At 42.8% G+C, this 24,436-nt stretch overlaps 9 protein-coding genes across 9 annotated transcripts; 6 read left to right on the top strand and 3 right to left on the bottom strand.

Moving 5' to 3' along the window:
• Positions 1–2,268: 2,268 nt before the first annotated feature.
• Positions 2,269–5,040, top strand: EAF02_011806 (uncharacterized protein; the record flags this gene model as incomplete). Its single annotated transcript, XM_038907853.1, has 5 exons — positions 2,269–3,863; positions 3,925–3,993; positions 4,105–4,155; positions 4,204–4,363; positions 4,417–5,040. 5 exons carry the CDS (start codon positions 2,269–2,271, stop codon positions 5,038–5,040), a joined length of 2,499 nt encoding a protein of 832 aa, XP_038752362.1.
• A 708-nt stretch (positions 5,041–5,748) lies between these two features.
• Positions 5,749–7,492, top strand: EAF02_011805 (uncharacterized protein; the record flags this gene model as incomplete). Its single annotated transcript, XM_038907852.1, has 4 exons — positions 5,749–5,799; positions 6,833–6,939; positions 7,183–7,335; positions 7,441–7,492. 4 exons carry the CDS (start codon positions 5,749–5,751, stop codon positions 7,490–7,492), a joined length of 363 nt encoding a protein of 120 aa, XP_038752361.1.
• Positions 7,493–9,050: 1,558 nt separating this feature from the next.
• On the top strand, positions 9,051–10,281 carry EAF02_011804 (uncharacterized protein). The gene is made up of 3 exons (XM_038907851.1): positions 9,051–9,571; positions 9,773–9,854; positions 9,970–10,281. The coding sequence occupies exons 1-3, from the start codon at positions 9,213–9,215 to the stop codon at positions 10,036–10,038; spliced, it is 510 nt and encodes a 169-aa protein (XP_038752360.1). The 5' UTR covers positions 9,051–9,212; the 3' UTR covers positions 10,039–10,281.
• Positions 10,282–10,755: 474 nt separating this feature from the next.
• On the bottom strand, positions 10,756–11,004 carry EAF02_011803 (uncharacterized protein; the record flags this gene model as incomplete). Its single annotated transcript, XM_038907850.1, has 1 exon — positions 10,756–11,004. The coding sequence occupies one exon, from the start codon at positions 11,002–11,004 to the stop codon at positions 10,756–10,758; it is 249 nt and encodes an 82-aa protein (XP_038752359.1).
• Positions 11,005–12,594: 1,590 nt separating this feature from the next.
• On the bottom strand, positions 12,595–15,660 carry EAF02_011802 (uncharacterized protein; the record flags this gene model as incomplete). Its single annotated transcript, XM_038907849.1, has 4 exons — positions 12,595–14,181; positions 14,246–14,780; positions 14,837–15,448; positions 15,640–15,660. The coding sequence occupies 4 exons, from the start codon at positions 15,658–15,660 to the stop codon at positions 13,754–13,756; spliced, it is 1,596 nt and encodes a 531-aa protein (XP_038752358.1). The 3' UTR covers positions 12,595–13,753.
• A 954-nt stretch (positions 15,661–16,614) lies between these two features.
• On the bottom strand, positions 16,615–16,961 carry EAF02_011801 (uncharacterized protein; the record flags this gene model as incomplete). Its single annotated transcript, XM_038907848.1, has 2 exons — positions 16,615–16,790; positions 16,892–16,961. 2 exons carry the CDS (start codon positions 16,959–16,961, stop codon positions 16,615–16,617), a joined length of 246 nt encoding a protein of 81 aa, XP_038752357.1.
• Positions 16,962–17,446: 485 nt separating this feature from the next.
• Positions 17,447–18,302, top strand: EAF02_011800 (uncharacterized protein; the record flags this gene model as incomplete). The annotated part of the gene is made up of 3 exons (XM_038907847.1): positions 17,447–18,073; positions 18,154–18,193; positions 18,214–18,302. The coding sequence occupies 3 exons, from the start codon at positions 17,447–17,449 to the stop codon at positions 18,300–18,302; spliced, it is 756 nt and encodes a 251-aa protein (XP_038752356.1).
• A 1,312-nt stretch (positions 18,303–19,614) lies between these two features.
• EAF02_011799 (uncharacterized protein) lies at positions 19,615–21,162 on the top strand (the record flags this gene model as incomplete). The annotated part of the gene is made up of 1 exon (XM_038907846.1): positions 19,615–21,162. One exon carries the CDS (start codon positions 19,615–19,617, stop codon positions 21,160–21,162), a length of 1,548 nt encoding a protein of 515 aa, XP_038752355.1.
• A 606-nt stretch (positions 21,163–21,768) lies between these two features.
• On the top strand, positions 21,769–24,299 carry EAF02_011798 (uncharacterized protein; the record flags this gene model as incomplete). Its single annotated transcript, XM_038907845.1, has 3 exons — positions 21,769–22,073; positions 22,127–22,759; positions 23,138–24,299. 3 exons carry the CDS (start codon positions 21,769–21,771, stop codon positions 24,297–24,299), a joined length of 2,100 nt encoding a protein of 699 aa, XP_038752354.1.
• Between the last annotated feature and the right edge of the window lie 137 nt (positions 24,300–24,436).

The following is a 24,436-nucleotide window of genomic DNA, read 5'->3' as shown; positions in this document are numbered from 1 at the left end:
AATTTTATTCCAAGGGTATACATAGCGTTAAGCGGGTCAATGGATTGAATCGGAAGGCATGGAATTGGGCTGGGTATGTAATGTTTTAAGTGAGCAAGGTGTTGGAGGCTAGTTGATAGGGTTTACGACAGTCTGCATACACGATGACTATGAGATAATGAAGGGTGTTGTTAGTGACAGGAATAGGAATGGGATATAATCTACTTAATTTGTATTTAGCGGAGGAAAGTGCAAGATGAAGTGAGCAGGTTTTATTTTACATAAATATAGATAGTAGACTACGATCAATGAACGAAGGATAATATAATTATGTTCTATGTAGGTAGTTATGATTAATTGTTCAATTTTTGATGTCCAGCCAGGGAAAAAGCCGGATCCATTTCGCGGTAAAGAAGGGCCACCTTGACAGACTCCCGGTGAGCCGCAAATCGAAGCGTGCTAAAATAGCTTGTGGGCGGATGTTACGGAAGAGCTACTATTTCCGCAAGTCTAGAAGCTCTAACTAATTCTTCGCCGAGGTATCTCTTTCTTTGATGAAGAAAGGATGAGATAATATGAGGCGAAGAGGTAAAAGGGCAAAGAAATAAGATCTAACTAAAACCATTATACACGTTCAAAGAATATACATATTTCATAGCATGACTGTCAAATAAGGTTTGGGCAGGGGTGAGATGCTCGACGAGCTGCAAACGGTTATATTTTGTGATGATTGGATGGATGGATGGATAGATAGATGGTTGAGGTGTGTTTGCTAGGGGTATTAGGTTGTGAGTGGAGTGAGTCGTGACTGTAGGTGCTGTATGAGAAGGCTGTAGGTATGAGGTGAGTAATAGAGGGAGATTGAAATGAGTAATAGATAACTAAATGATTCATACTTATTATCTACTATCTACCTATTAGGCATCTATATAATTTTTACATTTTTGAATATATTTATATATATGTATATATATACCCTCGAGGTTTTCGTATCAATCTTCACATTCACTTTACTTCATTCAAAACTCCCTACCTAAATAGTACATACTAGGTATCCCGAGGTCTATTTAGATCATGGTCACGAGATTTGGTCTTATTTGAGTTACATAGATATCTACCTACTCACCGCTTTACTAGGTAAGTGAATGAAAGAAAATATGGAGTTACGATGAATGATGATGATATGTCGATGATGTTCATCCCTAGGTATTCTTCTCATTCTTCTACTTCATCCATGTAATTTTTATAGTAGCATCTTTTATCCCGCTCCATGAACCAATCATTGTTCCCTCACTCATAGAATAGACATCGAGAGCAAGGAACAAGCTGATCACACATATAAAAAGTCCCCCCCTTCTCCTCCTTTGTCAAAAATTCACTTGTTTGGGTGTGTATCTCAACTTTAGCGGTAAAAAGTCATCTTGCCTGTTCTTCCTACCTACCTACACACCTTCAATTCGACATTTATTTATGCCTTGTTGCCTTGTTGCCTTATTTTAACTGAGCAAGGTGTACTCCCATTCACACAACTGCACACCCACCCACCCTTTATAAGCTTCCACAGTAGTCGCGTTCGTGCGATTGATGTGAACATATAAAGTCAACAAACGATTCAACTTCAGAGCTCCAAAAACTACAATACCGCTTACTTTTCAATCCTTTAAATCCAATTTTCTCAATCGCAACAACGTCAAATCCTTTCGCGGATATCAGAAACCTTCTTACCGACAGGAAACACAATTCAAACAAAATCCCAAAGAATTCCTAATTGAAAAAGAAAAGAAAAGGTATATATTGAAAGATCGCAAAATCAAGAAACCCATCTTTCATCCCCGCCCATTTTGGTGGTTACCTCAACCTTCTTTGTGGCTTACAGGCTTGAATAAGGAAGAAGTGGTGTACATGGAATCTTACAATGCTGAACAACTCCACGCGATATTTATGAGAGCTTTCAAGAAGCTTAAATTGAATTCGTAGGTCTTTCAACAGCTTGTAGATATCTATTGTATCTATCCTTGAAGCTTGCTTTGAGCTTCTGCGAATTTTCCTGGAATTGTATTGCGCTTTGCGACGGCCTCTCACAAGGTGCTGTGGCTTGCTTCTTGTCATATGCGATTTGCGATTTGCGATCCAACTGCTCATCAGCTTCCTTTCATCTGCGCGCGCATTCTACTCTTTGACTATTTTAAGCTCAGTTACTGACGATTCATCTTTCAACAAATAGAACCGACCCACCCGGGATCGCATGATCACACATCCAACGACGGCTTTGCGAAGGAGGATATCAAAATGGGAAAGACATTAACCTTGGGTCCGAATTTAAGGTACCCAATTACAATCACCAAGTTATTCAAGAAACATGGCGATCCGATTTCGAAGCGAGACTCACTCCTCGAATATAAATATCATTGGAAGCTAATGGTTGGTGATCCATTGGGCGAACAATGGGAAGAAGAACAAACATCGTATGGGGCATGGGATAGTCCTTCTGACGGTACTATCGAGAAATGGTTAGTCAAAGAAGGTATGACAATTGAGAGCGATGGACCTGTTGTCGATGTTGAAGAAAGTTGTTCGCATGCTGTCCAGTTTGCGGGACTTTGTGGGATGTGTGGAAAAGATATGACCGAGGTCTCTTGGGCCACCAGTACGCTTGATACAGACCGAGCTAGAATCAATATGATCCACGACCAAACACACCTCACAGTTAGTCTTGACGAAGCTTCGAAGGCAGAAGAAGAATTACAACGGCGGCTACTTAAGAATCGAAAACTTTCATTGGTGGTGGATCTGGATCAGACCATTATCCATGCTTGTATTGAACCTACTGTTGGAGAATGGCAACGCGATGTCAATTCACCAAACTACGAGGCCGTCAAAGATGTGCGATCCTTCCAACTCAATGATGATGGTCCTCGCGGTCTCGCATCCGGTTGTTGGTACTACATTAAAATGCGCCCTGGACTTGCGGAGTTTCTCGCAAAAGTCTCCGAAATGTATGAGCTACATGTTTATACTATGGGTACTCGAGCATATGCATTAAATATTGCAAAGATCGTCGACCCTGGAAAGAAATTATTTGGTGATCGTATCATCAGTCGAGACGAGAACGGCAACGTCACGGCAAAGAGTCTGGCTAGATTATTCCCTCAGAGCACGCACATGGTGGCAATTATTGATGATCGCGCAGACGTTTGGCCAATGAATCGTCCTAATCTTATCAAGGTTGTTCCTTATGATTTCTTCACTGGTATCGGGGATATTAATTCGAGTTTCCTGCCGAAAAGAGAAGAGCTTCCTAAGATATCCACACCCAAAAAGAAACATCACTCAAAGCCGGAGACCAGCACACTCGAGACGGTCGAAACACCTATTGGAGAAGTTGCAAAGCCGACAGAACCTGAAGGAAGCGAAATTAAATCTGCCGAAGAGACCAAGGAGGAACCAGCAGCTGAGAAACCAATTCTACCGAAACTTAACACCTTAGACGATGACGCTTCATTACTTGAACAAGCAGCGGAGCAAGAGAAATTCTTGGAGCAACAATTAAGGGATCGACCATTACTTCACAAACAAGAAGAACTAGACGAAGCCGACAAAAAACAGGAAGAAGCAGAAAAGGCGGTTGAGGATGGCACAGCTGAACATCACACCCATCGGCACAGTGTTCTTAAGGATGACGACGTCGAACTGACTTATCTTCAACAACATCTTACGGATTTGCACAGAGCTTTCTATGAAGAATATGATAAAGCTTTGGTAAATGTTCCAGGTGGACGAGTTGCACAACTAAAACCTGGACATCAAAGAAAGGTCAACGTCAAGAACGAAGCTGCCGATCTCAAAGTGGTACCCAATATTGCAGTTGTAATGCCGCGTCTCAAGTATGGATTCCCCTCCACAAAAGCGATGCCACCCAGGACGGTTTTGCTAACAAACTTTTAGGTCTCAAGTTTTAGATGGATGTGTAATAGTAATGTCGGGTTTAGTTCCTTTGGGAGTTGACCTTATGAGGTTAGTTGATACCACCTATGATTCTATTTCGCAAGAAATTTTATTGTGTATATTCTCTAGCATGTGGGGTTTGGAAAGGGCCAAGGGAAAATCCATACTAACCAAACTCAGATCTGAAATTGCTCAGCAGATAGAAAGCTTTGGTGGCAAAATTCATAAAAAGTATGTACTGCCATGGTATTTTGTCGAAAGGTCACTAACATATTATAGGGTTTCAAAGAGAGTCACTCATGTCGTTGCTTCGTCACAGAAAACTCGTACACAAAAAGTTCGAGAAGCGGCAAAATATCCTCACATTAAGATAGTCACACAACAATGGTTGACTCAGTCGATGAGCAAGTGGAAAAAGGAAGAAGAATCAGAGTATTTGGTAAGTTGAACTCTCCATTATTTTCTTATGGGCAATATTAATATATCCATTAGGTGGAAATAAATCCAGCTGATAGGAGACAAAGTGGCGATTTAACTAATGTTCCATCTCCTGGTGAAGATAGTGAGGAATCTTCAGACTACACCGAGAGTGAAGATTTTGAAGATGACGACACAAGATCTGAGCTAGATGGGGAAGGTGTCATGCCGGATGAACCGCGAGGTGACATCTCTCCAACGACGGATCTCAATTGGTCATCAATAGATGACGAATTAGCCGAATTCATGGGTGATGATGAATCTGGTACAGAGAGCGACACAAGTTTCACCAGTAACAACAGTAACAACAGTCGAACATCGCGTACAAGTTCCAGAAGAGGACATAAACGAAGATTCGACGATGCGACGGACGAAGATGAAAGTGAAGAAGAAAGTACTATGGCAAAAAAGCAGCGAGTAGCTAATTCAAGAACAACGGGCCTGAAAACTGTAAAAACGCCAAATAGTACCACGGAATCGAGTCTTCTTACCCCGGGGGTTACGGGTGATGAAAATGACGAGGTTAATCAAGTTATGGCGGAGGAAAGTGATCATAGTTTTGAAGATGATCTGGAAGCCGAAATGCAGGCTGCTTTTGATCTGGAACTGGAGGAAGAAGCGGCTGCTGCCGCCGGTTGATTTTGTTATTTGCATTGCATTGCACCTGGGTCGAACTTTATCAAGAGTCTTTGCTGTTTGGCATGAGGGGAGGAATTGCGCACGACGAGGAAACGAGAACTCTTGTGTCAGCCATCATATCATTTTGAAGCGTGGTTTATTATTGCTTTTAAGGTGTTTTGTGGATGGAATCTGGGAAACTGGGTGAATAGGAATGGCATGGTTGGGAATTGGGGTTGGGAGATTTGGAATTGGGATGGGGGTTTGGCGGGAAGGGACGGGATGGGACTGGTTTTGTGCATTAGTTGGGCGTTATTTGAAGATTGAAGAATTATTGAGTCTATGAGATTGAGATTGAGATGAGTTTTATGATGAGATGATTACGAGATTTGTATTTGAGGACGATGATGAGGATTGATGTATTATACGCACTCGAGCATAGTAAAACCTTGATGTTTATTGGTTACGAACGCTCAGACCAAGTCAATTGTGCAGGTGTGGATTTCGGGAGGGCTACGAACTATAGGCCTTGAATTCCAGGCATGAATAAATTAGAGCTTGATTGAGCGATAACATTCAATCTCGAAAGCATACCACACCACATTGACAATTACAAACAACTCACTTACGCCATATTCTGTATCCTATCTTGTGAAGTCTCGATCAAGGGATAGAAGAAAGAAGATCGAGGAAACATATATTAGTTTGAGGGAAGAAAAATCAGCAAATATGCCTCAGGATATGCCGCCAAAGGGCGGGTATGAAGCCGTGCAGTATAAGGTGTGTGGTGGGATTTCCTTTTTCGTTTCTTTTGTTTTTGCGGAGGGGAATGGGAAGGGAGGTTTGGGTTTTGGGGTTTGGGGATTGAGGAAAGGAGGGGAGAGGAGATGGGGCATTGAGAAGCGGGAAGATGGGAGAGATGGATTGCAATGGGATGGGCTGGATGATACATTAGGAGGAGGAGAAGGAGAAGGAGAGGGGGTAGTGGGATGGAATTGGAACGGGCACGACTATGAACACGATCACGATCATAGCTACGACGAGGATGAGGACGAAACGAAACGGAAACGAAAATGAAAACGAAGAAGAATACTGCTGGGACTGCGACTGCTATGTATTGAGATATTGTGAGGGGGAGTGCGGAATGAATTGTGGATGGTTGTGTGTTGGGATGTGCTGCTGTGTTTGATGGTTGATATTGGGGGGGTTGTATTGATCATCGGGATTGGGGAGATTGAAGAAATTGGATAGGATGAGATGGATGGAACTATCAACAATGATGGGGGACGGAAGATGAGGATTATATGAAAAAATGCGAACGGAGAATACGCGGTGCGTTGCGATGGAGGGGTAGGTGTGATGGGTTTGTGGAATCGGGAGATTGGGGGTAATGGAGGGGTAGAGATTTAACGTTCGATTTTTTGATATCTGTCAATGAGGATGAGGTGCTGGGTGTGGTGCATAGGGAAGGAGAGTGGTGAAAGAAGAGGTGGTTTGATGGGATGGAATTAACCAAATAGTCGGCCTCCACGGCAGTGGCCCCCGGAGGGCCAGCGGAGCGTCATTCATTATGAGACCGCGAGATTTTCCAAACAACGATACACGACGATTGATCTCCATACGCATATCACACTAGTTCTTTGTCCTCATCCTCGTCTTAATCTTACACGGGTCCGACGTAGATAGTCAGATGTTTATATAGTCAGATGAACAGGGGCGGAAGGGAGAGCGAGATTGTGGGGCGAAAGGAGAAAGAAAGGCACCCAGAGTTCAAAAGAACGGCAAGCTAATATTTTGTCTTTGAAAATTATAGAGAAATCTTCCAGCACGCGGTTTCAGACCCTCGGTTATGCTTTTGGCCATGGCTGGAGTTATGACATATGGATTCTGGAAAGTAGGAAAGGGAATCCGGGAACAGAAGTAAGTGTTTTTTTTATTAGGTTTTGGAGTGTTGAGGATTGAAGGGGAGATTTATGTCTAAAGGCATCTCGGTGGAAGGCTCTACTCCTGAGGGGTCTGATGAATTCATGAATTATCTTGAACGATTCAGAAATAATGTCTGAAGAGCTTGGATATGACTTTGATTTATACGTTCAAATATCAGGACGCCTCTTTCCTAACCAGACGATTCAAATGGATAATTTACTAACAAATATTAAACAGTGAACTTGCCCGTGAAAAAATGTGGTCTAGAATCCATTTGATCCCACTTTTGACAGCGGAAACCGATCGTGATCTTGTCAGAAGACATTGGGCTGATTTGAAGAGAGAAAAGGAATTGTTGGGTAGTGAGACTAGTCCATATAACAGTGATAGGTACGTTGTTTTGATTATTTATCTGGGAAGAGTCTTAGGCATGGAAAGGAATGGAATGGAGAAGGAGAGTGGTAAGAAGATGATGCTGATATTGTGACATTATAGATACGTCAGACCTACGTACGCAGTTACTCCTATTCAAGTCACCAAAGATTGAATTGGTGCAAGGAATGTTTGGGATGTTGAGATCTTGGAGGCGGGGAATATTGCGAGGTAGTGGCCTGAGATGGACTGAGCTGAGCTATTGTTTCAATCTCTGTTCGGTCTTCGGTCTACGGTAAAGTTTGAGCAGATGGGATGCATTAGGATGATGCGAATGGGGAATGTAGATAGGTGATTGATTGGAATGAGAATGGTGGGCGGAAGAAGTGGTAGAGAAGAGTAAAATGAAAATGATACATGAAAGTAAAACTAAAAATCTATCGATCACTTTGCGGGATTATTGATTTCTGCTAGTAGATGTGAGATCTGAAAAGTTGGAGAAGGGGAAGGGAGACGGAGGTGAGATTAAGGAAAGTTCCTGGATCATGATGAATGGGTCTGAGATTTAGATTAGACTGCATGATCTGAAAGCTCCGGGGATAGAGTTTAAGAGATGGGGACGGCACGGCATGAGATGAAATGAAATGGCATCTGAAAGGATAGAGGGGAAATGGAATGTAGAGATTCTGTGTTGGTTTGAAGGTTTGTGATTGAATAGTGGGGTTGCTTGAGTGATGTTGGTTTTGTTGCGGACTGTGTCTTGGGGGAGGAAGGGGGAGAGTGGGAGAGGAAGGATGAGGAGGGGTGTGTTGTTTTTAGGGTTGGATTGGGTTTGATTGGGTTGGATTGGGGAATGGGTTTGTGAAGCAAGTAAGCTTGGTGTTGTGTTGTGTGTGAGAAAGGGTGAGGGATGGGGTTGGTGTGATGGGATTGGTAGGATGGGATATAGTGTAGACGGTGGGTAGGGTAGATGGGATTGGTGGGATGGGATGAGATGGGATATAGTGTAGATGGTGGGTAGGGTAGATTGCAGGAGAAGACAGTGGGAGGGTAGATGGAAGTGAAGGAGGAAAAGGATGGCATGCCCCCGAATCTTTTGAGATCTTGTTAAGCTATGAGGTTATGAAGTTATCAAGCTATGTAGACCTGAAGAATCTTTATATGATATGATTTACTATCTAGATGCTCCCCTCTCCCCTTCCCATATTTTGTAACGGTGGTGTAAATGTATGAGGAATGGGAAGGACGAGTGAAAGGAATACGCTTCTCGAATACCTTTTGTACTCGTAGAATCTTGAACCTCTCGAGATTCGAGAATGGTGGCTCTTGGTGGGTGGGCTGGATGGAGCTGTTACCTATCGACAAACTGGTGTTCAGTTTGAATACTATTGAAATTTCGAATTTAGTTGATCATACCAGAGTTTGGTCAGAAGGGAAAATATAAGAAGTGTTTTTCACATGCTAAACACAACCCAGTATACGATACTTGGTATATCCATACTCGAGTAGGTGTGATCGAATTGGAGGGGTAGCGGGGTTCTTTTTGTACGAGGTATCAAGTTTGAAATATTACAACAATACGGTCAAAAGTAGAATTGTGTGAATGGGGTAATGATTTGAATTGGATGCTTACCTATGTTCTTAAATTAAATAATTCTATATAATATAATTAATTGTGTAACTTATCTATTGACGTGAATTAAAAGTAGGTAATAGAGCGGGGGGGAGCTTAAACACCTTCCTTTTATCGTTATCATTAAGGTTACCTATCGCGAAATGACCTCACCTCACAATCTATATCTATCTCTACTCACAACTCAACTTACTTTCAACATATTAACATCCCCCTTTCCTTCCAAACCTCTCACAACAAAACACAAAACACACGCACAAAAATGGCCTTTCCCCAACCAAAATTACTCCGCGGCAACGACCCATCCGACATATCCTTCGCCAGCGAAACCTACTCCCTCACCAGCGAACAAATCCACACCCTCCAATCGCGCAGCGCATCCGCCAAATCCACCGCCTACTGCCCGTATTCGAATTTCCGCGTCGGGTCTACGATTCTCACCCATGAGGGAAAATACATCGATGGCGCGAATGTAGAAAATGCTGCGTATCCGGTGGGAACATGTGCGGAGAGAGTTGCGTTTGGGAAGGCGATTACGGAGGGGCAGAGAGGGTTTCGGGCGATTGGCGTGGCGACGGATATTAGTCCGCCGGCGAGTCCGTGTGGGATGTGTAGACAGTTGTGAGTGTGCTTGGTTTTTGTTTGTGTTTTTGGGCTTTGGTTTGGGTTTCGATGCTGGAAGTGTGGATATGGATGGGGGTTTGGAAATGGGGATATAGCGAGGGGATGAAGGGAGCCGGAGGGAGCTGGGACTTGAGAATTATGGACTTGATGAGAGATACTGGATTAAGAGAAACTGCTAATCTTTGTGGATTAATATAGTATCCGTGAATTCTGCGAGCTGGATATGCCAATTTTTATGTTTGACAAGAATGGGGATTTTATGGTTGCGAGGTTAGGAGAGGTATGTGATACGTTTATTTTTCCGACTTACTCACTCCTAGTACACACTTTTACTTGGGATTCTGTTTGTGGCCTAAAAGTTTGTTTGACATATTAATGCAATATGGTATATCTAGCTCCTACCATTGTCTTTTGGACCAGAAGCACTACCACCGAGGGAAAAGCTGGCTGAGATTGAGAGGTGATGTGGGAAAATTTTGACGAAGAGTAGGAAGGTTGAGACGTGATAAGATTGGGAGGTGCGTGCAGTAAATGCAAGTACTAGTTGTACATATACCGTGATTATCATTTTGGCTATGAAATATGGTGACATATTATAGGCAAGTGAAGCAGAGGGCTTGGAAAAGGATCGGCTGGTCAGGTTGCATTATGATATTTTGGTATTTGCGAGTATTCATTGACAAATTACTTCACCACCCCAATTGTTTTGCATTTGACTCAAAAGTCTCCTTTTAAGCATGATATCTTTTTGACCTTTTGCAAACGTCTACTCTATCCTACTTGGTGCAAGAAGTCTTGAACCACTGATCCAAGGATGTCTCTAAAATTTGGAATATCCTGTACAAAATATGCAAGTTCATTGAGTATTTAGGGACTTGAATTTGTCTATCCAGCTACTTCGTGCGTTTAGAGAACTTTCAAAGCAAAGATATTTGCAAACTTGATTCGTTAATCAACCTCTCTTTTTCTATTCACATTTAGATTGGTGTTCACGTTCAGGTTCACAGTCACACTCTAAAATCTTTGAAAAGGCCATTATTGTTGGGTTATGTTGCTATATTCATTCAGTATGCAATACAGCTAAGTTACTGTGATGAGCCATTTCTTTTAATCGTGGGTGTGACACTACTGGGTTTTCATTCCATCAAAGGAAGCGAAAACCTGCCACCAGTAGTATGCAACTAGTTGATATAGATGGTTTTCCCTGGTACAGCGAGGAAAGACTCGATTCCTGTCCCAGCATTCTGGCTTCTAGCAACTCTGACGATTTGATTGTCGGACCTGTAATTCCAGGTATCGGATCCTCCGTTGGCTTTAAGATTATACCAGAGCTCGCTTCCGCCCTTTTGAAAGTCGTTTCCGTGGTATGTGACACTGACGGAAACGTCAGAGGTGGAGTTGTTGGTTACGGTGATGGTATTGGCACCCATTTTTTCTATGGAGATGTCAGCTGGGTTTGTTAGTCGATGTGTGATTTATCGTAGCTTACTTTGAGGTAGTTGGTGGAGACTGGCTTGAAGTTGGTCTGGAAGTTCGAAAGTTGATAACTAGATCTAGGGCGTAAGCCAAAATATCGATCCAAGAAGGAATAATATTACCTAGCAATGGAAGTTGCAAAAGCTTTGTAGAGTGATGTCTTCTTTGGAGGATGATCTGAGCTTGAGAATTGAATTTAATGGGAGGGATTCTGAAGTTTATATAGCTTCTACATAGGTAAGACAACGAGTAGGGAAAATGATGATATCCCGCTTCAACATTGCACCAACTGATAGTCTGCATTTCCGCATTGTTCAGTAGATTTTAGGCCATTTCGTATACCTCTATCTGCCAGCCATGAAGATATCTGCAAGTTACGGAAAGAAAACACTGCATGTCAATGAAACCTTCGGTTCAACACCACGTACTGCAATTCACCCATTTCGTCATTCTTTTACTTCAAAAAATTGCGATTTTGGCAAGGTGCAGTAGTACTCTCCGCAGATCGTCCTCAGATTGTATCATTTAATCAATTGACTCGTGTTTTTCCCTCAGCGGCATTGCGATATTAAAGCTGATATGCAATGCTAATGATGCATGTAGCGTGATTGACATTGTGACACTAATGCAAGTAACTGAATGCGGATCCGTCCAGGGTTTTCCCCGCACGCCACCCCTCTCGTCTAGATGATTATTAAAGGTTTTCAGACAACTTTTTCCTATCGCTGTTGTTTATGAAACATGTGTTCCTCATGGTGTGGTGATCATCGTGACTCGCGAGTACCTGCATGCTACCCTATTTATTCTCTTAAGCTGCCATTGCGTCAGATATTGGCTCGTACGATTCATATCATCTAGCTACCTTTCAGCTATTGCACAAACGCCACAGTTTACCTTGTTGCTAACCCTCTAGATTGCGGGAGTTGTTGGCGCCAGTTAGCGTGTGGGTCGCTCTGGATATTCCCCTGTTTGTAACCGAGTAATTGATTGTTCCAAGATCACTACCCCTCTTTCTTGGTGTCACGATCCTGCGTCGTTTCTTATTTGTAAGTTACACAGCGTATCACGAATTTTGGGGTTTCGATGATGCTATCATGCCTAACTATCTCTATTGGAATTGTGTGAGCAAAAACGGAGTTGCGAACCTACACGAGGGGTAATGGCACGGGAAATTGAAACCCCCTGATGTGTTGGATGATCGATCGCTTTGTAATAAAATTCCAAATCCATCTACTGGTATTACTTGAGGCTGCAATGAATCTTCATCCTGCTCCAAATAATCCTTGATTTTGGAATTTTTTCCGGAAGGTTTCATGGATTTCGTTTCTTGTTTTCATATTCGTGCATATTTCTCGACAAATGCGAGTCTTGCCACATGATAGGCGTTACATGTGGTGTCTAGAGGTTCAGAATCAAAGCAGTATCCTGTAGCGATATTCAATTTCGGAATAGTAACTTCAATAGCTGAGGTTATGATATAGTCGATGTAGAAGATATCAAGCAGCATCTCTGGGTGATTCCAGTAAAGGAAGATTTTAGAAGGGCAACAATGTCATTTTTTGAAAGCGGGGAATATAGAGATATAGGATTTAGTCCTCGAGGTGCGCCGATATGATGATTACTCAGTCTTGTCAATTTGCTGAACGAATTAACTTGCATAGATTTTGCAATTGGCAGCAGAACTTAGAGGAAGTGATAAAACATCCTGCTTGGCCTGTATTAACGATATGAATCAGGAGCGGGGAAGGGTTCTCAAGATAAATACGAAAATAAGAACGACTTGTGACAACAAAAGAAGTGTCACTAATCCTTCCATTGAAGAAAAATCGTTTATGCACACTCTGTCTGTCTACACCAATTCTAGTCTTCCTAAACGATGGATCTGGATGTGAAAAGAGAGTCTCCAGGACATCTTCGACAAAGCTGTTCTTGATTAGAAGAGAAATTAAGGAGAACACCCTCACCACAGATGAAATCTGAGATATCTGCTTCATATCAAAGTAGTAACACACACTCAGCATCTACTTTATGATAGATTTTCTTTGTGGTATTGCCATTCCATATGTCTATCACGGGTTCTGATATGATTTAGAGGGTATAGCGCGCGATGAACCCAACTGGCAAAATGAAGCTGGCTGATATGATGGAGCTAAATACTTCAAGCTAAATTGTACAACGAAGCTAAGTGCTGCGGTTGCTAATCAAACAAGTTTAGCTCTATGAGCTGTGGTGGGGTAATTTATCGCGACTTGATTGGTGATTGCGTCGTACTTTACCGTGACGCTAATTGTGTGAAGTATGAAGGGTGAAGCGAATCATGATGATGCTAGCTCAAGATTTTGTGTTGTGATAGAATGGTTATTTATGCTGAGGGGTTTGTTCGTAGATTGGGGTCAGTGGTTGCGGGAATCCTTTTAGTTTTTCGATTGACATGTTATATAAATATCGATTCGGCTCACTTGGGCAGTAGGCTTTCATTGAAAGTGATATATCGTTGCGAGCAGAGTTTGTAAGGGTCCAAAGGAGCGTGATTGGTGATGATTATAGGGTGTAAGGGAACAATTTCTCTTAGGTGATGAAGTAGGTTGTTGGAGCACTTGGGAAGTATATTTGGAGTCTTTTCCGTTTATGACCCAGGACTTTTGAGAAGATAGATGTTACGAGGTTTAATTTACAAAGGTTCTACCAGTTAAGTAGAACGATTCATGCTGGGATACATACAACTTTACATCCATTTATATTCTTCGCTGTCAACTTCCACTCGCCCTCCCAGTCTCTATCGTCACGACTCTCCAATCCCTTATACACCTGTGCAATCTTCGCCACAGTATACGCCGCCTCTACCAGTGCTTTCTGTTGACCGACACAAGCCCGTGGTCCTCCACCAAATGGCGTATATTCCCAAGAGGTTGGTTTGCAATTGACGGAATCACATCGATCTGGTTTGAAGGATTCAACGTCGTTTCCGAAGACTTTCTCGTCACGATGTAGAGCATACTGGTTCGTATATATCGTTGTACCTTTAGGTGCGAAGAGTGGAGATTCTCCGTTTATACCTCCTCCTCTTGGTAGTATTGTGTCGCGGAGAGCAATGTGGTTCATGATGGGGAACACAGGGTATATGCGAAGAGCTAGAGAGCCGGTTCATCAGTATATTCGTCTCTCTCTTAAATCTCACAGACTTCTCTAACTTACATTCACGCAGAATGTTCTGAAGGAAAACGTGATCTCGTAGTACATCAAACAGCTGAGAAGACAACTCAAGGTCCACATATCGTACCTCGTCTCGAAGTCTTTCATAAAGATCCGGATTGCGCGAAAGAAGGAATAACGTGTTGCTGATCAAAACGTATGTAGTACCTTGCGCTGCCATCATCCCTTGAATAATATTCTGACGAATTTCTATGCGATCATCAGTCTGCTTAGCGAGACCTTCCAGAAGACTCTTTTGCATTGGTACATTTGAATTTTCCTTGTGAGTGAGCTCTTCCCGTGTCTTTTCTAACGCATTATCAACTAAAACATCAATGTATTCATACACTTGCTTGTGAGCAACAGTTGTGAGTGATTTCGGGATTAGAAATTTGAAAGGACCTATCATGAATGAGAGTTCCATTCCGATCATAGATGCGTTGAAAGCTTTAATAAACTCTGTTGCTTTCTTCCTTTCATCCTCATTGCTGGTATCTGGGGAAATACCTATCAGAAATTTCAAGGATGTTTCTAGATACTATTAGTATCATAAGTATCTCTTCGCCTGTTATCTCATCAAAGTGCAACACTTACGAGATTCGCTAGTAAAGGTTGTAGATCAACAGTAGTGCAGCCATCATCTGGAATATTTCGAAGGAACTGTTCAACAGCACCTTTGTATGCAGATAGATCCGAGATATTCGACTTGCTGAAAGTTGGACGCAGGAGAGCCCTAGCTTTTTGCCATGTATCCCCATCTGTAGTGATGAATCCACGACCACAAAAAGGTCCCATGACAGATAGTCTTGAGGGCTCATAGCCCCAATCGTTATAATTTGTAGAATAGACTGCTTGGATATTTTCCGTGTCTATACTTCTCAATGAGAAAGTGCCAAAGTTGACGATTTCAAATGTCTTTCCATATTTTCTGTGGAGATTTGCAGAGAAAGTGATGCTCTGATGGCGTAGAGACTGTTGAATCTCTTGAAACTTCAGGTCCGTTCCAAATATTGGATCGAGGTGGGGATAAGTGAATGGAATATCACAATTGTATTGTCGTGCGGTTTTGGTTCTTATGGTTCGTTGGTTGGTAATGGTATACAATAGAAGAGCCCAAGCCTCCAAAAATATGGACAGGATGATGTGAAAACATTGTAGAGAAAGGATATTCGACCCCGACGAAGATGGCGATGGTGACGATGATATCTGTTGATTTCGAAGGAATGAAAATAACTCCGCGTCTAATAACTTTCAATTTTGATTTTTCTACTTGGAGATAGCTAATTGTAATAATTCAACATCAAATGCAGTTGGTTCATGCATGTTGGTGGCACAATCACGATAGTCACCTTTAGTTCTTGACCCGCTGACTTATCACCAAAGAATCTTCAATATACATCTGCGGGATTAGAAAGCATGATTATGTTTCTATTCAGTGATATCTCGCCACGCGTAGAAAATGCACCACAGTGCATGTTTATTGATGTGAGCCCTTACAAACAATGAGGATATTCTTTATTATACTCGCAGTATTCACTTCGTATGTCTCTCTCCTATTGTTACTTGAAAAGATAATGCAACTTTCTTGCACAAAGATTGAATTGATATATTGAGAAACAACCATACCATCTCGTATCTTTATCGCCGCTACTCCTTAACTTCATTGTCCACAAGGACCAGAGTTTTCCTAATGCCAGAGGCTCTCCTGGATAAATAGTATCTTTCTGAAAAGTCATGTGCAAGTTTATAGTATGGAAGTAATTCGCCAGTGCAAACAAAACCTTGACAAAATAACCGTCTCAGATCCCTATTGTGTCTCCGAGCTCCCGTCCTAAATCCTCTCTTCGCACCGTATATTATCATAGATCCCATTCCAAATTTCAAAGACCACTCAGTCTCCGAGCTTCATAATTCTTACACGTGCATCGAATAATATTTGATACTTCATGCATAATTCAATCTTACATAAGACCTCGTATGAGACCTGATATAAGATCTTACATGACATACCCATAATCAGACATACATCACTGCACAATTGACATCTTTCACAGCACCCAGAATGCCCAGAATATCTGCAACCCCTTTTTGGCACCTGCATAATTGTCGCATTCAGACCCATACACAATGTCCAAAAGAAAGACCAACTCGCATAAAGCCCATCCATAACACAAAGCGCTACACAACGTAACACAAATTATAAGACTCGACCAATCCGACTCAATGGATAGTTGTGACCCGTCCACGTAAAGCATGCGCAGAAGCGCGATAAACGGGTTTGGACATTTTGACGGGTGTCACTGTACACTTAATGCAATGCCCCCGCCCGTACTTGGAGTGAAGTCAATGTAACACTATAGATGGATTTGAGATTAGATTGTAGGAAGATGGATAGAGTGAATAGGGAATGAGACACTGGGATTTGAGACATTCGCAATGTTTGCAGCGTTTTTGTGAAATCGTGGATATAAACTTTGGTCTTTCTGTGGTAGGTAAGCGGGAATCGGCATTGATTTTTGGTCATTCATAGAATCTTGATCGAAAATGACTGATCAAAGTCAAAATACATAAGTTTCACGGAAAACATTTCATCAAAACAAATGAATTAGTTTGAAAGGTCGAGATATCATGTTTGTTATCATGACATACCTACATCGGTACCCCGCAAAAGCTTGTTTGCGGGATTTCCAGGTTGGTAACTCATTGCAGATCTGGACATGGATAAAGATAACGTTGCATGCCTCGTATGGCCTGCGTGCGCGCCCCCCCACAAAGCTTGTGTTTCCCAAAAATCCTGGTGCCGTTTTTTATATGAAATTCGTCTCTCCTCTCACCCCTGCCAATGCCCATTTCACATGGCTTCATGCATATACGGTAGATGGCTCGCTGCCGTTGGTAATTTGCAATCTATCCAGTGACAACCAGGGAAGGGATTTTGCTGTTTATGGGCCGATCGGTATGTATGTCTCTTGCAATGAACCGTTAGATGTGCCTATGATATTCAAAACAGAGAAAAGGCTTCCATACAAGCGATTCGCGATCATGTAACGTCATACTGGTAATTCATCTCATGGCTCAATCAAGATAATCACATTTTGGATACCCTATGAAAACACGTTAACATATCTCCACATAAGCATGATTCTTATTGTGTGGGCGATTGTCTCCAGAGAAATCAGGTGCCAGATGATGTATATATTCGGTATGCCATACATTGCAACCAATCTGCTTTCTCGTTTCTCCTCACCCCTTCTGTCTATCATTTGCCGAACTTGCCTCCACAGATTTAGCGTAGATACGAACATAGAGATAGATATGGTGTCTCTTTCACCCTTTGTTTTCTTGTCATCATCTTTTTCATGTTCAAGGTCTGGTTCTAAAAAGCGCTCAAGAATTAAGTCAAGATTTTCATCAAAGATTGCAGGACAAACCTCATATACGATATATCGTGCAGAAAATTCTTCTCTTGAACAACTTCTTGTTCCTTCAGATCATAGCATCGCCGAATCTATTCAAAGTTATCAAGAATCACGTCGATCGTCACTTGGCCAAAATTGGCACTTGTCAAGTCACTCGAAAGGCACAAAAATCGAGGCAAATAACTCAAATAGGGAATTTGGAAGTTATTATCTGCTTGCAGTCATATCAGGACCTGCTCCGTCAACGGCAAAATCACTACCAGAAAAGAGAAAGTCGATAACGATGGCATCAAAATTTCCACCTTCTGATGAGGGAACGAACAAAATTTTTGGGGAATCCTTTGGATCGGCAACAAAAGATGTACAGGGCGAACGACGCAGATCATATGGCATTGGTGGAGCGGGAATATTCGTAAGTGATCTTTTGTTTTTTCTCCTCCGCTTGGATAGAATACATTTCAATAAATTGATTTAACAGTCATAAACATATAGGTAAACCATCCGAGGGTGATTTACACTCCACGAGAGAGACGTAGATCTAGTTGCCTTCAGTAGTCCCCGAATTCTCCAACCATCTCTCCCGATACGAAGAAGGAAAATTTCTTGTCGTGGTTGGAATAGGAATGGCAAAAAAAAGATGAGAAATAGTACTTCAACGTGAGAGCTGTGCTTTGGAAGGGAGGGGAGAACATAAAATTAGTGATTGTAATATCTGTGATTATGATGATGATGATGGATTTATGGATGAGGGCAATCAAGCAAATGAAATGGCTTTGAGTTGGGAATACAATGGGAGAATTGGCAATGGAAAAGGGCAAGATGATGGATAGCAGTGATTTTTCCCACTTGAAGGATTCATTAAACATGGAATTGATTATTTTGAGATGCAAAACGAAGGTTCTCATGACATAGCCTTAATAATTCAAAACCAACTCTGATCATGATTATAGACTATAGGCCTTGGGATGTTGATGGCAATAAGATGATTTGCTATGAGGAAGTGTATCTGTCAATATCTGGAATATCTATATATGCATGATTGTAACATGGCAAGGCATATTCGTCCGATTGCAAATATGCGAATACGAGAGTTGTTGGTTTCCACTAGAAAGCCTGATCAACATAGCCTGAAGGTACCTAGTTGGGGTCTTGAGGGGGGCTCGGGGGGAATCGAGGAAGCTTCATCGCAAAAGAGATGGAGATGAATATGAAGGAAGTGAAAGAAGTGTACCTAGGTAGGCAATGTTACAATTTTAGTATACACATAATCAACCTACATCGTATTGTGATGTCCCTGATTATATGTTGTTGACTTCTCCACGTGAACTCATCTCCAAGCCGGGTCAGATTATGTTAAGCATCGAAGATTTGGGTTTCAATCCAGATCTTTTGCCACGCGGGTCTGCTTCTCCTACTAAACAAAGTGTCCGTGCCACCAACAGCACTAGTATAGTACATCGCCCGACAGCCTTTTCAACAATGCAATGCAATTGGTACATAGTTACCTAGTACCCTACCTAGGTAATAAGGCGCAGGGAGGCTCGGTAGGTGGAGTTCAGGTGAATCATTCAAGGTTCCTCTATCCGAATTCGATCTCTTGAAGAAGAAACCGCCTCCATCTACTGCAATGCAAGTACTTATTAACCTATTGTTATTTACCTTCATTGAACTTCAACTTGGTATCATTCATTCTTAATCCATATTAGATAACAACGGCAACATCAAAATCTACAGCGAGAAGTATGATTATACTTGCAAACATCATTTCCCAGTTCATTGTAAGTTATACGCAACGGCAACTGCTATTTTGCCACTGTACTTCTTATCAGAGCTATCAGATCAGATCACTAACTTCAATCCTCCTTATAGTCTCAATACCCTATCAGATACTACACTTAAGATAACTTCTTCGGCTTGAGCATCTTCTGCTAGGTCGATCCTCACGTTAATTACATGACCGAATCCCATACATCCCAGCCATGGGACCTGACTTGTGCCATCGAGCTTCACAATCTCCTTTCTACTTCGACTTTAAACAGCGATTTACCATATTCTTACTATTTTCTACCTGAAGACGAGCCCTCATTAGTAGACAGAAGTGCACGTACCTTGGGTGATTTCACTCCAATATGGAATCACTTGGGTGTCGATGCTCCGACAACTTGTCAAGATCCTGATGCTGAACCCAATGAGTCAGCACCATCTTCTTATACTTCTGAAGGGCTCTTTTCTGATCTTAATAGTCTGCCATCTTCTGCGACGGATGATTCAGATATTCCGGATATCTACCAAGACTATGTTACGAAAACAAGAACGGTACGATGGAAAGATAAGGTTAAAGGTACGAAATTTCCGAAACTACAACAGCGGGGGACACGAGCAAAGTCCAGGGAAGATTTGATATCTTTCCCGGAAGAGACGTCGATAAGGCAAATCTCTCAAACGAAAACAGATGTTAGATCTCCCTTTCCTGCCGATTGTCTTTTCAATATCCAATCACCGAGAGTACACAAACAGACACGCAGGCAGGTATTGTCTGATCTATGGACGGATGAGAATGAGAGCAGCGGACTTGAATCAGAGGTTGAAACACCTTTGCGGACGAAATCTGCAAAACACTTCAGCAATGGTCCTGTTATCTTTGATACCCCCGAAAATAAGAATACGGTCATCAAAAAGGGCGTCATATATCCTCTTCACGATTTGACTCGCGAAGAAAAGTGGATCAGGATAGTTAAAAAGCTATCATATCAATTGAGGCTCGACGAAGCAGTCAGGTCTTCAAATAAGGAAGACATACATGTATTTGTTGATTTCAGCAACATTATAATTGGATTCCAGAACGTTTTAAAAAGTGCACGGCGATTTCCTGAGAGTGAAAGGATGGTTGAAAGTCCACCTTTCTCATACTGTTCACTAGCATCAATTCTGGAGAGAAATCGGCCTGTTGCTAAACGAATCTTGGTTGGATCCAGATCAAGTGACAGAGACTCAGCACCTCATTTTAACGAGGCTGAGACGTGTGGCTACGAAACCAATATTCTTAAGAGGGTGTATAAAGCAAGGGAGCACACAATCGAAAAAGCGCGAGGGGGACAAGGAAATGGATACCTTACTGGACAATCGAGTAAACCTGAAACTCCCATCTCATCACAATCCACGAAATCTGGATTTGTCGAGCAGGGCGTAGATGAAATATTACATATGAAAATGCTCGAAACTTTGGCCGATTACCCGATACCGTCAACCATTGTCTTGGCAACAGGAGATGGGGCCGAGGCCGAATACTCGGGAGGATTTTTCAAGAATGTGGAGAGGGCGCTTCTGAAAGGATGGAACGTTGAATTGGTGGCTTGGAGCAGTGGTTTGAACCATGAATATAAAAAACGGTCGTTCCAAAATCGATGGGGAAAGCAATTTCGGCTTATTATGTTGGATGATTTCAGCGAGGAGTTACTGGCGATTTACAAGAAGGTCGAACCACCACTGGCGAACGAGTAATCTAGGAAATTCGAGGAATCGACCTAGCATGACCTCACTTACCTCTCACATTCTTAGTAATAACATGGATGAAATTAGCGAAGGGCTATACAAAAGCTCTACAGCAAAATAGAAATTATAGCACCTGCAAGTAATGAAACTTTTTGTGTTGCTCAATGAGGAAATCCATGATCAAATTTTGGTTACTTGAGCTATGTGGAATCTTGGCATACTTGGTTGTTGACACCGACCATAAGATACTCGGTCACCATTTGACATGTCTGCGCATTTTCGAATTTGCATCAGCCTGATATAAGCAGTTATGGAACTGGGGCTTCAGCTGAGTTATTTGCTGACTGTTATCCCATTCTAGGACCCAACATGTAATATTTTAGACAAGTCAGCCCTGGAGCCACCACTCTTCACACCGAGCAATATCAGTGCACAGCCATGATTTTACTACATAATTTCCTCTCTTCCTCGTTCTTGAGAAGTAAATATACCAATTAGTTTTGGTTTATATCTTTGTGTATTATACAATCATTCCTTCTGTTGCACCTTGTCATTTTTTTACGGTATAAGACATCGATTTATAACCGCCTCATACTCTCTCTGTCTCTCCCACGAATGTTTACATTCATCTTCAATTTGCTCGTTCGGATTCTCAATCATTTCTTCAACATGCCGGGCATATTTCAAAAAGTTGAAAATATACTACATCATGGAAAACATGAGGCTCCACCGCCTAAACGCTTCCCCATTGAATGGAATCATGGAGTTCTCAAGGCAGAACTTCTTGCTCATTCTATCTTCGCTGGAGAACATGATCACAACAAATTGAAAGAAGATTCCGGTGAAGCTAAATTTGCTACGGGTACATATATCGGGACCAAGAAAGCAGTTTCAGAAGTTTATACTCTAGTCAACAAATCGTATGATTCCCCCAAAATTCAATATCAAGAGTCAAGTAACTGACCAATGATAGATTCGCTTCTTTCTTCGACGTTCATCAATTGGAATCTCACCTTCCTACTGCCCCCATCTCCCTTCAAGAGAAGAAAGAGCGTTTCCAATTCCAAACTCCCGGTTCAGACGGCTACCCCCCTCATCTAAGTCTTGAACCCAAAGTTGATTTCCTTCACTCTCTTAAAATCTTTCAACCAGAGCGACTCTTCGCCACAGCTCCCATAGTGCAAAAAGTGATTCCCGAAAAATTTCTCGATTTCGCCTATGATGAACCAAATCAACGCACATTCGCTCTCATCGAAAGTGTTAACCAAAAACTCTTTGACGAAAGAAGAGATATTGGAAAAGTAGCCAATATAGGGACGCGAAAAGATTGGTATAGTGATGAAGTATACGCGCAACAACAATTTACGGGGGTAAATCCGGTGACGATTAGAAAGGCAGAGAAGGAATGGATTCAGAGGTTCAAGGCGGCAGCTAGTGCGCAGGAGAAAAGAGATAGTTTGAGGGTTATTGAGGAGGGAGAGAGGCAGGGAGGATTGTATGTGCAGGATTGTAGCTATTTCCGTAAGTTTGCGGGGGTGGCACAGAAGGAGGATTTGAAAAGTGATGATGGGAAGAGATTTGGGTGTGCGAGTGTTAGTCTTTTTCAGTGAGTGTTGTGTTTTCCTTTTTGACTTGCTTGTTTTTTACATTTTGTTTCGTTTATTCTATTGCGTTAAGTTACATTTTCACTTCTTCATCTCTTTGCAGAGTATGTTGAGCACGAGCACGAGAGCGAGCTGTCAGCTGTAAGCTTCATCTCGTAAGCGCCGTCATTTGCACAATCAATCCTGATTGGACAAAGTACGACATGACTTCGTATCCCCTACGTACATAAGTTGGAAAGTCTTCAGCCCTGCAGTCAGCCCAAGCCGCGCCGTTCCGCAAGGATGAAGAAAGTTACGTGGGGCTAACCGTCATCTCTTCTCATTTCGCACTAAATTTCGTACCATCATGAAATAAAATAAAATCGTACTAACCCAAATAGTCTCCTCCCAAATGGTACTCTCCATCCACTTGCAATAATCCTAGACTACCGTGCCAATATCACCGATTCTCTCACTCTCTTCAACAAGCGTACTTCCCCTTCATCCCCCAAAACCCACGAAGCAACCGATTGGCCCTGGCGCTACGCAAAACAATGCGCCCAAGTATCCGACTGGCACGCCCACGAACTGGGTTCCCATCTCACCCACACCCATCTCATCGAAGAAGGAATCATCATCTCCTCCCACCGCCACCTTCCTGAAACCCACCCCGTATTCCAACTCCTCGCCCCCCACTGGCTCAAAACCCTCCCCCTCAACGCCGCCGCAAGAGCAAGTCTCATCCCCCAAGTCATCGTGCACATCAACGGGCTCCCCTCCAAAGGCAGTCTCCAGATGGTGCGCACGCAGTACGAAACCTTCGATTTCGTCGGCGGCTACATCCCGCACGATCTCGCCGCCCGCGGCTTTCCCCTCGCCGAACTCGACGCCCCCAAATTCCACAACTATGCCTACGCGCGCAACATGAAACATATCTGGTACACCCTCCGACGTTTCGTGTCCGGCATGCTGCGGTCTGCGTATCCCTCCGACGGGGCCGTCTCTTCCGACGCGCAACTCCAAAACTGGTGTCGCGAGATTCAAAGCGAAGAGGGAGCGAACATTTCCTCATTCCCAACACTCACCACCTTCGACCAACTCACAGACGCAGTCACAATGTGCATCCACATCGCCAGCACCCAACACACCGCAGTCAACTATCTGCAAGACTACTACCAAGCCTTCGTCCCGAACAAACCCTCTGCCCTATTCGCGGCTCTCCCCTCCTCCCTGCACGAACTGGAATCCTATACGGAGAAAAACCTCATCGATTCCCTTCCTGTGCGCGAGCCGCGCTCCTGGCTGCTCGCGTCGCATCTCCCGTATCTGCTGAGTAGCGTTGTGGCGGATGATCAGTCGCTCCTGGAGTATGCGTTGAGCGTGCGCGGGGTAGCGGGGGAGAGTGATGGGACGGGGGAGAGGGAGGAGGTGGCGGGGAGGTTTTATGAGGAGTTGGTTGCGTTGGAGGGGACTGTCAATGAGATTACGTTGGGGGTGGATGATGGGACGGTTTTGTATCGGGTGCTGGCGCCGGAGAGGACGGCGGTGAGTATTTTGATTTGAGGGGCGGGTTTGGGATTGGAGTTGGGGGGTTGCGGAGAAGAGAGCGTCGAGATTTGCTATGCTGTGCTATGTGATTGTTAACTTTCCTGATATAGAACTTGCAGATAGACCTTTCAATATGTAGATATTACCCATTT

The sequence above is a fragment of the Botrytis sinoallii genome (genome assembly GCF_014898435.1).
Source record: "Botrytis sinoallii strain Bc 23 chromosome Unknown BSIN_036, whole genome shotgun sequence".
Classification (NCBI taxonomy): Eukaryota; Fungi; Ascomycota; class Leotiomycetes; order Helotiales; family Sclerotiniaceae; genus Botrytis; species Botrytis sinoallii.
The sequence above is the reverse complement of the archived record's forward strand: the minus strand, read 5'-3'. Positions and strand labels throughout refer to the sequence as shown.

What these genes read in the sequence shown, in the direction of transcription:
- EAF02_011804 (XM_038907851.1), top strand. Translation starts at nt 9,213, where the DNA reads ATGGCCTTTCCCCAACCAAAATTACTCCGCGGCAACGACCCATCCGAC. An exon ending in TGTGGGATGTGTAGACAGTT is followed by an intron (nt 9,572 to 9,772) that starts GTGAGTGTGCTT and finishes GGATTAATATAG; the next exon opens with TATCCGTGAATTCTGCGAGC. An exon ending in TGGTTGCGAGGTTAGGAGAG is followed by an intron (nt 9,855 to 9,969) that starts GTATGTGATACG and finishes TGGTATATCTAG; the next exon opens with CTCCTACCATTGTCTTTTGG.